General features: G+C 42.5%; 1 protein-coding gene across 4 annotated transcripts in view; it reads right to left on the bottom strand.

The window, feature by feature from the left end:
• Nucleotides 1–13,219, bottom strand: part of CUX1 (cut like homeobox 1) — a 283,847-nt gene that overhangs the window by 63,994 nt on the left and 206,634 nt on the right. Inside the window, exons 14-20 of one of the 4 annotated variants that reach the window (XM_075439944.1) lie at nucleotides 12,997–13,093; nucleotides 11,242–11,913; nucleotides 10,198–10,263; nucleotides 8,734–8,835; nucleotides 5,693–6,519; nucleotides 4,113–4,278; nucleotides 3,409–3,465 (exon numbers count right to left, since the gene is read on the bottom strand). In XM_075439944.1, the coding sequence (XP_075296059.1) occupies nucleotides 3,409–3,465; nucleotides 4,113–4,278; nucleotides 5,693–6,519; nucleotides 8,734–8,835; nucleotides 10,198–10,263; nucleotides 11,242–11,913; nucleotides 12,997–13,093 (1,987 nt within the window). The remainder of the gene's footprint in view (nucleotides 1–3,408; nucleotides 3,466–4,112; nucleotides 4,279–5,692; nucleotides 6,520–8,733; nucleotides 8,836–10,197; nucleotides 10,264–11,241; nucleotides 11,914–12,996; nucleotides 13,094–13,219) is intronic. The other 3 variants (XM_075439945.1, XM_075439946.1, XM_075439947.1) reach the window with 3 other exon arrangements.

Here is a 13,219-nt window from a genome sequence, read left to right as displayed (position 1 = left end):
CAATTATCTCAAGCTAGATTCTGATTTTGAAACAAGCTCTAATTAGCTCCCCATTTTATGCTGCTATAATCCTTTCTTCAACTCCCATGAGTGTTACTATTGCTAAGCAGCATGAGGTTAGGAATGATGGATGATACCCAGAAAGGAAGACAAACAAAAGGGAAATTCAAAATCCCCTGAGATCACCCGCAGCTGTATCGGCAAATGAAGATTTCCACATTAGGTCATAAGACGACCCTTACAGAAACACACACCAAAAAGACACATCTTTTTCCCACTGAGTATCTGCAAGTCTTTAGTGTAGTATATAGAGAGTATATGTCCTTCACAGAGGATAAATACAAAAGTGAATAAAAATTCAGCTTTCCTGGGAGCAGCTATGAAACAAACAGCACCAAAAAAGAAACTTTCTCTTAACGTCATATAGATGCTCAGTGAAGACATGAGACCCCCAAACAAAACAACCTGATCAGAGCTATATGCAGTACAAGTATGTAGAAAAACATCCAAGCACATAAACCTTCTCCTGGCACATGGCTACTGCCCAAGCCCAACCCAGCTCTGATCATCAGTAATGCAACTAAATAAGGGCCAAATTCATCACGAAAAAATGCTGATGCAGTTGGGTGACACTAATTCAACTTTTTATTTCCATGTGATTTGGTCTGTGCTTTTGACACATAAATCATTAAAAAGGCAGATTTACCCAAGGGCATTAGAGCATTTAGGTGGAAAGGAACACACAGAAAAAAATGTTAGAAAAGGCACAGTGATACTATTTTTGACCACCTAGGGTACAGACACTGGTTTTGTGTATAACACGTTCACTGAAACTTGCACAAAATTACCAAAGCCTTGATGAAAGGTCACAGGCAGCAAACATAGATATCGATCTGGTGGTGATTTTGGTACAGACTGTGTTTTTTCAAAATTCATAAATCTAGTTTTCAAAGAAGAAAAACAAGCCTGGCTTCTTTTTGCCATCTCAAAATCTGTCTATATCTATCCATATATCTAATGCTTGTCCGTTCGTTCCTACATCTGAAAGACTGATGGGTCCATCTGTCCACGTGTGACAATGGAAAATTACAGGACAAAAGAACAGCTTTTCATGAATGAGGTGTGAATCAAAACCTTACGATCTGGAAGCTTAACTAACTGCATCAGAAATCCAGAAAATCTTGCTAGTGTGACAGAACAGTGCCAAACGGTAACGAAAATACTCAGAGCTAATAAAAGTTTGAGACGTTACTGTGCATGTTGACATTCTGTACGCTGAAGACCGTCTTGGCAAAGCACTTAGGAGCCACTGAATGTATTAGTTTAACTTCACTTCTTTCCCTCCACGCATTCAACAAGTTCCAAGCCAATTACATTACACGGAAAAGGCTCCAGACCCTTTCTCATTTCAGAATTGTTCTGATTAATTTCTGTTTTAAAATTACAAGTATGCAACCTTTTCTGCCTTGTTTTTCCTGGGAAATGTCTCAGAAGACCAGAAAATTGGAGCTGTCTTTTTTTTTCCTGCCCTGGAGTGGAAGATCTTTCACAAATGCATAATTATTATTACCTTTCCCAAACTGTTTGCCGCGCTTTTAATTACAGAACAGCTGCTAATAAAAGAAAATTACCAAACTGCCCTTCCTCATTCAAATAACTTGGTTTCGCTCTTTTGTTCTGCGCGGTGTCACAACCTCCCTTACTCCTTCATACAGAGGAAGGCACCAAGAAAAGAACGTCTTGTACAACAATTTTATTTTTAATCATTCGAAAGGAGGAAGAAAAGGCCAGGAGCCCGTTTTCTCATTTGTCAGTCTGCTTTAAGGGAAAGAAGGAGGGCGATCATCAATAATCCGATTTTATTAGCCGATAGGAACGTGTCGCTTCACCAAACACTAGCTCAAGGGCAGGAACCGACAAACGAGACTGGGAGTGTGGGAGGGGAGCAAAATCTCACGGCAGCAAAACTGAAGTTCCTGAAGGAAATCAGTTTCAGCTCCCAGCGACCCTCACGGGAATCCATAAGGTGGTCGGGTTTTAATACTCTGGGCTTGTCGCTCAATCTTTTATAATTACACTTCGTCATAAATATGATGATTAGCAATAACAATGCAGCCTTTTCCCAGCTCCTCTGATTTCAAATTCCTCTTAAAATGGCTACAATTACTTACTCATATTTTCCATGCTGTCTTAGGCGTTTATAACTGTAACAGTTACTCTTACATAGTACTGATGCTACAAAAAGTAGTCAATGGCATGCTGTTAATGAACGTCAGCCTACAAAATGTCGCAGGAAATTTCCATGTTCACTAAATGCTTGGCTATAAGTAACAATAGCCCTGTGATTGCAAATAATTTTTTCCCATTTTGGCTTTGTTTTCATGGCTTTTTTTTACCAGGGGCATTTTTTTTTTTCCTTTTATCTATTTATTTTCAACTGTTCTTAAGAAAAATGTGGACCAACTATCATCACCACTTTTCTTCCAGCAAAATCTTTTAGAATGCAAAATAGTTTCCCAGCAGAGACAAAAAGCAGTTTGGTTGGGATATTCAGAATAAATCCAGTAAGCTCCAGAAAAAGCAAGTGTTTCCGAATGGCAGAAAGGTGGAAGAAGGGCACAACCTATCCCCCTCTGTACCCTGAAACGCAGTAATTCTCCCATACATTGTACCGGCTGTGACTGCACAGCAAGGCACGAGCGTTTTTCCAGAGCACAAACCAGCTCGAGCGGTTTACGCCAGTTAAGCGTATCGCTGGTAAAAAGTCTGTGTGGGCAGAGCTTGGTGTCTAACAGCAGGAACACAGCTGTTCTCCTCCAGCCTCCCGCCTATGCTGTGGCCATCTTATCAAACCTTCTGCAACTCACTTCTCTTCGACACTCCTCTTTGCTGCAGCTGCTTTTTTTGCAAATGGAAAAGGGAAGGAGAATAAAAGGTTGGCTTGGAATATTTAACAAAGCTTGAAAAAGAAAGATGTAACATGGTCTTCTCCCCACCTTCAAATTAATACAGCAGATTTTGTGCAAATGAAAGTGGGGAAAAAAATACGGCAGCGAGTAAGGCAGCTGGAGTACGTAGCTCACATTACAAGTGCAAGGCTTGTTTTACAGCCATTGTCACATGTCAAATTGATAAGCTGAACTATGGTAAAAAAACCCCTACAGAGCCAATGATCTCTAAGATCAGACAGAGTCTCTTTACCTAATATATGCAGCTAAATCTGTGTCCTCCCTACATCTGCCATAGCAACGAGGAGAGAACGAGGAATTAACTGCATTAACAACAAAATTGAAGGGTCTCCTGTATGATACAACAGAACGCGAGAAACCTCTCGGCATCAAAGCAAAAGAAAAGTAACAAAAGCACAGAGAATTATTTCCAAGCAAATCATTGAAACCAGCTGATTACCTGAGCTTGCACATCCCTGCTGTAGGGAATCCTGTAATGATGTCACAGAGTGAAGGACTAGATAAGAGAGGAGAGGAAAATCAGGGAACAATACAAGGAGATGCCAAACCACAAACAGTAAGCAGGCTCAACAAACAGCAAACCACCGACCTCGGCAGGGGCACGCTGCTCACTTGAGTCAGCGGCGTTGTAAGTGTACACCCAAGGCCAGACTCTAGTCTGGCCTTTCTGTATCAATAGGTATTAGGATAAGAGAGCGCCACAATAAAAGCATAATTGCAACACAGCGTTCCCCCTTTAAAGCTCAGTTCTTCTAGCTCACCTCCTGAGAAAGCAATCGATATTGTCCTAGGAACAATAAAAATCCCCTATGTGACCCCAGAAAACAGTGCACAAGATTTTCCAGCTCTTTGGCCAAAATTTTTTGAATTACGTATCATATTCAAGCCTCGATAACATCATCTTAATTAGGAACTTGATAACTGCTGCTGATCAATTACGCATAAATGAGTGCTTCGTTCGTAAATGCTCCCAGCGCGTTCCCCTAGGGACCAGCCTGCGAGGGTGGGCGCTGCCGCTTCCAGTAACGCCTGGGCTAGCACTAGGGTGCAGGGCTCGCTTACTGCAAATTTAATTAAAAAAAAAAAAAAAGAAATAAATTTTCCTCCTCCTCAACTCAAACAACACAGTGGAATGTTAATTACCTTGTCCTTGTTGCTGCCCTTGTGCAGGCAGGACACACTGGCCCAGCTCACCATTCAACCAGAGCTGCATACGAATAAATGGTTCTCGGCCTTTTTGGGTCAGTTTACTCCATGGCTTTGGCCTGGAGAGCATGTCACTGACACTTCCTTGGGACAGCCCCAACACCTGAAGTGAAGCAACCAAGAACGGCACGTTAACACATTTGACGTGGAAGGGGGGAAATTTAAGTCGCTTTGGTTTCCTTTACTGCTGTATCGCTCAACTCGGTTTTAGACGAACAATTAGTGAAACTGCAAAATGACATCTGCAGGTAATTGATGGCAGCGCTTTTCTCCTGCCGTCATCTCCTTCTGGAGCGCGGGGTTTTTCCTGCAGGAACGGAGCGGCAGCACAAACGGCAGAAGGATGGTGCGAAATTTGCATGCTTTTCATATTTTCTGTCAAACAGTTTCATCAGTTCTAACAGGAAAAACACAGCGTCCAGGCACACACAGGCAGATCAAGTAGGAAATGATTGGCACATATTTTGTTCTCAAACAAAAAATAATTGGGACTTTTGAGACTAGGCCTATATTTGGTTGATTTTTTTTGGTATGAATTATAACGATGTGTGTTTTCACCTGCAGCAGCGGCTGCTCCACGTAAGTAAATATTTAAGCATACAGCCGACCGCGGCAAAGCGGGCGTTTCAGACAGGCAGAACACAATTACTTGCCTGGAATTCAGCACAGGTACCGGGGTTAAAAATCATACTTAATGAAAGCTGCCACGGGATCTGTAATGACCCCAAGAGGTCACGCTTCTCATTTTACATCTTAGTGAAAAGGTAATAGCGCCATGCTAGCTCCTATTACGCTATCATATCGATTCAATTCTTTCCAGGAAGAAGAAACACCAGATGTCCACCACTTCTCACGGCCTGGGAAGTGCGTTCTGGTGGCTGGGGACCCCCTGAAATCCCACATGTTCAATGCTTAGGGCCCACAACATGAGAACTTCAGCAAGCCTTATCATGCATCGCGTATCTGCAATCCAACGTTGCGTAAAAATGTCTCAAAGCACACTGAGATATCAAGCACCAGGTATAAGAAATGACCGAATTCTGGACTTGAGACTAAGGAGAGGCAGGGGATTTTCCACGTGTTTGTTTAAATACCCTTGTGCGTGTTTCCAAATATTAAAAAAAAAAAGGAAAAATGCTCTTGTGTCCATAATCTTCACTTCAAACCAATTTAAGACTCTCCAGTCATGACAATGGTACTACTCAAATATTCCATGAATTCATTACATTAAGCATGAAATATTGAGTCTCAACAATGTTTGCTTCAGCTTTCAGTGTTTCTAAACTGCGGGGCTGAAGCTAATCTTTGTATAAAAACCTACGCAATTCACAAAATACAGGAAAATGAATACTTTCCTTTGTGAGCTCACTTTTAAATACTTTACATACGAAGCAAAAACATTTTTCCATAAGACATACATGGCGTATCCCCCTCCGTTACCGTGAGCTCCGTACCACCGTCAGGAGCACAACCCACATTCACAATACTGGTGTAACAAGAGAGAACCAGTTCTTTACCTTTTCCCCAAAGATCCTTTGGCAGATGCCATTCTTTGCTAGCTTTTCTTTGACCTGCCGCGTTAGCTCTATCGTATCCACCTCCTGGTACATATAAATCTCATACTGCTCGGGTGTCAGTGGAGGAACCGAAGGTTTGGATGGCTTTGACAAAGACACGATAGGGGACGAAGGGAGGGGGCTATTTTGTGGTGTCTCACTGCGACTCGCCCCAGTCATGCTCATTTCAGAACTCTGGGAGTACGGAGATTCAGCGTTTGGCCACTCTTTCCAATATTCTGAAGAAGACGGTCCTTGGAGCTGGCTACGATCTGGCCTAGTCTGATTGCTGACCTTTTCTTTTCCACCACTGGCTTCCTCAACTTTTATATCTTCGGGAAGAGCTGTATTTCTTCTCTCATGCTGCACAGTATTCCACCAATGGTCCTTCCAAACACCACCACGTCCCAACTCATTTTTAACATGCCTCAACATACCCTGGGCAGAATCACTTATTCCATGAAGCTCTAGAACAGGTGCCTCCTGAGGCTCCTTTTTGAGCCCAGAGAGGTTCTGCAATGCAGAGATACTGGAATCAGTGACAGATGAATGTTTCTTCAGGGATATGGCCAAAGGAGAATAGCTGGAAACCGAAGACATTGCAGGTGCAGATACTAGTTTGGGGGACAGGATAGAAATGTCAGCTTGAGATAAAGGTGGTGTTTTTAAGGCAGGTTCAAGGGCAGCCTGCTGTGCCTCCATTTCCCGTCGGGCTTGTTGCAGAATGGATCGAATAGCATCATCAGAATTGCCACTGCTAGATGCAGAAGGCGGCTGAGCCGGCTCAGCTATGAAAAACAACCAAAAGACTAAATGCAACAGAGGAATACGCTTTATATTCAACACGTGCTACTGTACATACTGCCCTGTCAGAGTAAGGGCTGCAATACATTTCTGGATGGGAGGGAAGAGTTTTCACTAAGCAAAGATTTGCACTTTTCAAAATAAGGTAAGATTTCCAAAGTTCTTCACTGGAAAATTTTTATAGTTGCCAAAATGCTGGAGATTTGCACGCGCAGACTCAACTCAGTCTAGTACTACTTGCATGTTTTCCACCATTGTAAAAATTTTCAAATAAATGCCTTTGAAAATCAAGCCTTCACCTCTTCCTCCTCCAACCCAATTGCTCAATAACATTTTATAGTTCTACTTACAAAGTTATTTAACCTTTCACTTCTCTCCATCTCCACAAATTAATGGTAACACACACTCAAAACTAACACAGCTGCATTCACCTGGACAGACTGTTAATACCCACTTACAACAGAAATGGGGTGAGCCCTTTTAACTCAAAAAATACAACACACAAATTACAACAAAGCAAGAACTTTAGTAAGAGACTTCATTATTTCATTTGGCAAGCTAAATATGCTCCTGCTTCCTGTTTTCTTCTTTCATGGTCCCAGCCACCGAAATAATCAGCTCTACAAAAATCAGGCTGATGCCTGGCCATCACTCTCTGCCTTATCCAAAGCCCTAGAACGGAGCCACGGGCGCCTTCAGAAGGGAGAATGCCTAAATGCAGTATTTCAGTGATGAACCAGGACCCGTGTGGCTGTGCTGCGGCAGTCAGGGACGAGCAGAGATGGGAACGTGGGGGCAGAATTATCTCTGCAGAGCCAGGTGGTTTTTGCAATGGCATCTGCTTCCACTTAAGTTACTCTCCACTGAGGTCTCCAGTGCTTGAAAACCAATTCCTCTGAAAGCTACTCTACAAAGAATGGGGAAAGTGAAGCACTAGACAGTAACAGGGAACCCATACACTGCAAGAAGTGACCTCAAAGTGAAATAAGATTTGAAACGTGCTGCGTATTATTCCAGTAAATTTATGTCTCATCTGAATATGGTTCCGAATTTGCCTCCCTACATTCCCTCCTGTCACACACTATAAAATACAAGAAAAGCTAAGAAACGGGGGAAAAGACAGTGGGACCATCTCTCTGCTTTATCTACTGGTTTCATAGGGAGTTCTGAGGCTGAATTAATATTTGAAAGGAAGCCTGAGATCCTCAGACGAAACATGTTACTGAACAACGTGCTTGCAGTTTCCTGCACACAACCCACATCTTTCTCTATGAAATCATTACTTGTCTAAAGTCATTAGTCTTTTATATTTTGCAATGAGATTAGCTTAGTTTTCATTTAAAAGACAACTATCCAAAGCTGTAAATCAGTATTTACTTTAAAAAACAAAACAGAAGTAATGCACAGTACTCCACTGTTGGCCCTCCAGTGGTACTGGAAACTCTTTTAAATTTGGGAGGGCTATGGAGTAGACAGAAATGTTAACTACATGACAACATAAAATGAGAAATTAAACTTCTCTCGGGCTAAGCTTAAACTAATCATGTTTTAGGGAAAGGAAACACTTTTTGGATTTGCAGTTCATTCACAGAATACATTCTGTAACCAAAAATAAAGTCATGTAAAAGTTAGAACTGAGTTTGCCTACATCATAATTTCAGTGCATGACGCCCACAGTACGATGGTACTATGTGACTGGTAATTGCTGGCTGGATTGGGACTGTCACCCCAACAAACCCACTCATTTCCCTCTCCCACGCAGTTGCATCCCTGGGCCTTGAGTTAGACAGAAGAGAGAAAGCAGGAGCCATTCGCTTTGCAAGGAGCAAACTGGCAGAAGCAAGGATTTTACAGGTTCACCTTGCAGAGTGACTGTCTGTAGGGCTGGAGTGGTGCAAAGCAGGCAGAGCTCTGCACTTGGGAAAAAAGGTGTTTAGAAATCTCACAGCATCGCCCCGGGAGCGGGGCAGAGTAGAGCGGGCAGAGCACCGAGCAGAGACCCCGTCAAGCTGTGAAATGAGTAACTTTAACTTGGGCTGCCTTATAGACAGAAACAGCTCTGCTAAATAATTAAAAAAAAACCTCTTCAAACCTATATTCGAGGTTTTAAGAATATAATTAACTGACCAGAAAGCTCATGGTAATTGTTTTAATTAAATTCTGAAATAAAAGGAGCACAAGACAAAATAAGACTGTACCTGTTTTCTGTACTTGCAGCTCCCTTTTGGCTTGCTCGAGAATGGATTTGATGGCTTCATCAGAGCCAGTCTCTGTGGTTCGGATTCTTGTGGTTATATTACCTGAAGAGGAAAACAGAACTAATGACACCAGGAAAACTTCTATTTGCTTGGTTGTTTTTTTAACACAAAGACAGATCGCATATACTGATATACCACCAGCACGACCTGACGAAAGTTTACATAGGACCTTTACCAACATTCACAGCACCAAGAACATACTTCATGTAATCAAAGAAAAATATCCTCCTTGGGCAAAAGCCTTCCCACTAGCTGCACTGGAACAAAGATAACACTGGCAACACCAGAGGAAGAACTAGGTGGTCATATATTCCTCTTCCAGGATAAAACATATAGGTCTATTTTTTTTCCTTTTCTTTGTATTGGAGGGGGAGAGGAAACAGAAGGGAAAAGAACCAGAGGGGAAAGGAAGAAAGCCAAAAACATAAGACCAGGAATCACCCTAAAAATTGCATCAGCTGCTAGGCAAAGTAGGATGAGTACACATTCAGCCCAAAACAAAATTAAAAAGTAACTAGATAAAAAGAATTTTTAACTTTCTAGAAGTTAATACATTTAGAGAAACAGTCATTTAAATGCAGACACCATTTGAAGTACTCTCCAGCTAAGAGCTATTACTTGGTTGTTGGGATTTGTTTTGGTTTTAACCACTAATGGGAAGAAAAGGAGGGAAAACTATGACTGTGAACGCTATTGCACTTCACTGCATTTTTCATTATGAGATTATCATTTGTACATGAGCTAGATAATTCCTGACTGTAGTCAAAATAACTACAGAGTTTCGGGGTACCTGTTTTTGTTTTTTCTTCCTCCTCTTGCTAAAAGAAAAATTCTGCAACTAATCTATAACGAAGCAAAATGTTGGTACTTCCTGTTCATTGATAATTTATCCATCAGAAGTTTCCTTATCTTGTTCTCTTTTTTGTACACCGTACTGCAGTAAGGCTAACACTAATTTAACAGCATCTTAAAGTCTATTTGTCAACATAAGCCCCACGAGAAGAAAGATGCAAATCCACAGCAGAAGCGCTCTGCGACTGTTGTTGGATTATAAGTAATTGTGCAACTTTCTCCCTCCAAAATCACAAAAATAGCAAAGAGAGCATTTCAACAGATCTGACAGTTTTATAAAGATGCTTCTGTCCCTTATCTCTTTTTATCTGTGTACGCAGTGAGGTTGGCAGTGGAAAAAGTATCCAAACAGCGCTACGTTAGTACAGCAGCAGCAGAATTAGAAAAAGCAAAGTGTTCATCTAACCCATGGTTTGTTTTATACTTACTGTCTGTTTTTCTATCAGATTCCAGGCCAGAATCAAACTGCACAGCTTTAAGGAAACACACAGCTAAAGCACACTCCACTCCCTAGGTAGTGACTGCAAAGAGAAAGACCTGCCTGTGACGTACCTTCAGACCCATTTCTTCGTTTCGGTACTTCCTGAAATAGTCTGTTCAGGTTCTGGCCTGGATTCTCTGTTGAAAAACAAGTTTGGTAAGAACAAAACAATCAGGGGATGGTTGCTCTGACATCACGGGCTGTGTGACATGAGAAGCTGGCAGCCTGTCTCTGCAGGCGAGGGTCCGAGCCGCCCTCGCGCCCTCCAGCCGTGGGCTGAGCGCTGGAGGAGCCGGCTGCTTGGGAAGAAGCAAGGCTGGCTGGTTTGTTAATAAAGATTACAGCTACGTTCGGAAAGGAGATTAGACAGATATAAATAAATGTCTAGAGATACCAAAAATGAAGAGGTTAAAGATGGGCAGATAATCCCCTCAAGTACAATCATCAAAAGGAAGAACAGATTATAAATCTAACAGTGTGCACTTTCAATTAAACAAAATCTAGGAAAATCCTGCCTGTCCTCTCCAGTATTTCTTCATTGTAAACAACTTAACTTTTCAGTTTCTTTAAATGTAAATCTCAGTCTTCGCTTAAGATGAATCACAACGAAATGCATATTATTTCTTTAAATCACTGCCTTAAATATGCAAAGCTGCTTTCAGTTAGGATTGTTTCTTAATTACACCGTCTCATGCATCACCTATGATATTATGTCAAAACACTTTGGAAAAAAAAATATCACACAAGATCTCAATCAACAACCGCAAATAAAAATTTTCAAGCCGCTCTGAGGGCTGATACCCCTAGTAGCTACTGACCCTTTTCACTCTGTATTTAGCTCTGACATGGAGCTAGTGGGAAGCGAGGGACGTGAGCGTACCTGCTGCTCGCTCCTTCTGACAAACACAAGTCAGCGGCTAAAAAAAGCGTAAGCAAAGATACTAACCTGCTTGCGTGCTGAAAAGCAGTTAGAAAGCTGTACTTTCTGTACCTGACATCTGATTCGGGTGAAAACAGCAGCAACGCACCAACAGCCCCGTACAGGGAAGCTTCTGATTTTTAACATTTGTAACTAACAGGCATAGAAGGCAAGACCTTGGCCGGCGAGCGCTTACCTCTTTGTCTACCCTGGATGCTGCGAAGAGCCAAGATGTTCTGCTCGTCCGAGAGGAACTGCTTCATCTTATGAAATGGCTCCTTGCCTCTCACAGTCAGTTTATTCCATGGCTTTGGCCGGGCTAGTATCTCACTGACAGACCCTTGCGACAGTCCCAACACATAATGTCCAAATATCCGCTGTCCGATATTGTGCTTGATCAACTGCTCTTTCACCTGACGTGCAATTTCGGCCGTGTCTATCTCCTCGCCTTCAGAGACGCTCCCAGCGCTTTCTGACTGGCTGGGAGACGGGGCCATGCCATTTACATCCGGGCTTTGTTGTAACGGACTTTGGGAAGATATGGAGTTTGTGCTGTAAGGACCTGTTGAAAAAATCATGCTTGTGCTTCCTGCTTCCTGCATTGCCTTGGAGTAGAAGGACTGCATTAGCTGGCGCTGGAGGAGAGAGTTTAGTGCAAATTTTCCTGTGGAGGCCAAGGGTAAGCTGGGGCTCGCCAGGGATGAGCTGAAAAAGTCTTGACTTAAACCCGTTGGTGAGAACTGGTGTGTACCATTAGTATTGGAAGCCTGCTCCCCCGCGTTGCGGAGCAACTGAGAAGGAGGGGAGGCCGGCAAGGTTGCAGGACGCTGACTCTCAGGCTGGTCTTTCCCTTTTCTCCTGGCTGACCCTACAAGGAAGGTCAAACATAATGCATTATGGGGGATCAAAGAGGGAAAAACCAAGATAAAAAAATGCAAAGTTTGCCCCGCAAAGGGAAAAAGTGCAGATTGACGAGGGCCAATGAGGTTGTGGTGGGACTTTTGTGTTCATTTTGGTTTTGGTTTATTTTTTTGTTTGTTTGTTTGTTTTTTTAATAATTGAAATTGTAATCAGCCAAACAAGGCCCCCAAAACAAACAACATGCATTTCATGTTTGCACCTTTCTTGTATGTTGCAGCCTGGAGAATCCCCCTTACAAACATTAAAACTAGAACAATTACATGAAGTGCAGTTATACATTTAAAATCAATGCAGTTACAGACAGCAAGTCTCTCTGTTGTCTCTCATTCAAGACATTACTCATTGGACCTACTGAACCCAAATGCAGCAAACATTTACATTTTGGAACAAACCAATTTGAATAGCAGAATCGCCATTAGGTGGATGCACCCAGATCACTCATTAACGTCATAAACCGCTCCAAAATTCAGTAATCCCAGGGCCAGTGGCAGCTTTTAACTTCCTTCCAGCTGCAAAAACCGTCAGCATTCAAGTATCTGGAACTTCCATGACTTGCCATTTAAAAACGTGCACACAAGAGGTAAAAAGCCCACATTAGGAAAGTCAAACGGCAAACGCACTGTGCTAAAAAGAAAGTATTTTGGTTTTGCTGGTGGTGTATCTAAGCGTATCAGACAGGAAGATGATTGTGTTCTACATGCAAACATTTTGCACAACGTTGTGCATGGGGGAAGAGACTTCTGGTGCCACGGATGAATTTGTTCCCAAAACAGAAGACAGCCTCAAATGCTACCACTTGGTACATCTTCTAACGCCTCTCTTTCCTAACCTTTAAAGACTCTCTGAGGTCTCCAAGTTTTATTTGCTTATCCAGCCTATAAAACTGCAGAAATCAAACATTATTCAGTGCTCCTGTTGCCTGTTCATCTTTCTGCCATGCATTAGCTCAGACATCCATCTCTCCATCAGCCCTCCCTCTCTTCCCAAGACAGCAAACAAACCAGCAGACCCGAAAACCGCGTCAACTTACCACTCAGGTCGCTGTTGGTGATGCGCAGCGTGGCGTTCTCGGACTGCAGGGAGCGGTTCTTCTCCAGCAGCAGCACCTCCAGCGGCTTGGATGCATCCTGAAGAAAATCAAAGTGGGAGGTTTGTTTCTAAAAGCATTAAGAGTCTCACTCAGGCACTAAATAGGATTTCAGAAGAAGAAAACAAGTGCTCATCCCTGCTATGAACGCAGTGAGGGAATTCAG

The sequence above is a fragment of the Opisthocomus hoazin genome, chromosome 20 (genome assembly GCF_030867145.1).
Source record: "Opisthocomus hoazin isolate bOpiHoa1 chromosome 20, bOpiHoa1.hap1, whole genome shotgun sequence".
Lineage (NCBI taxonomy): Eukaryota > Metazoa > Chordata > Aves > Opisthocomiformes > Opisthocomidae > Opisthocomus > Opisthocomus hoazin.
The sequence above is the reverse complement of the archived record's forward strand: the minus strand, read 5'-3'. Positions and strand labels throughout refer to the sequence as shown.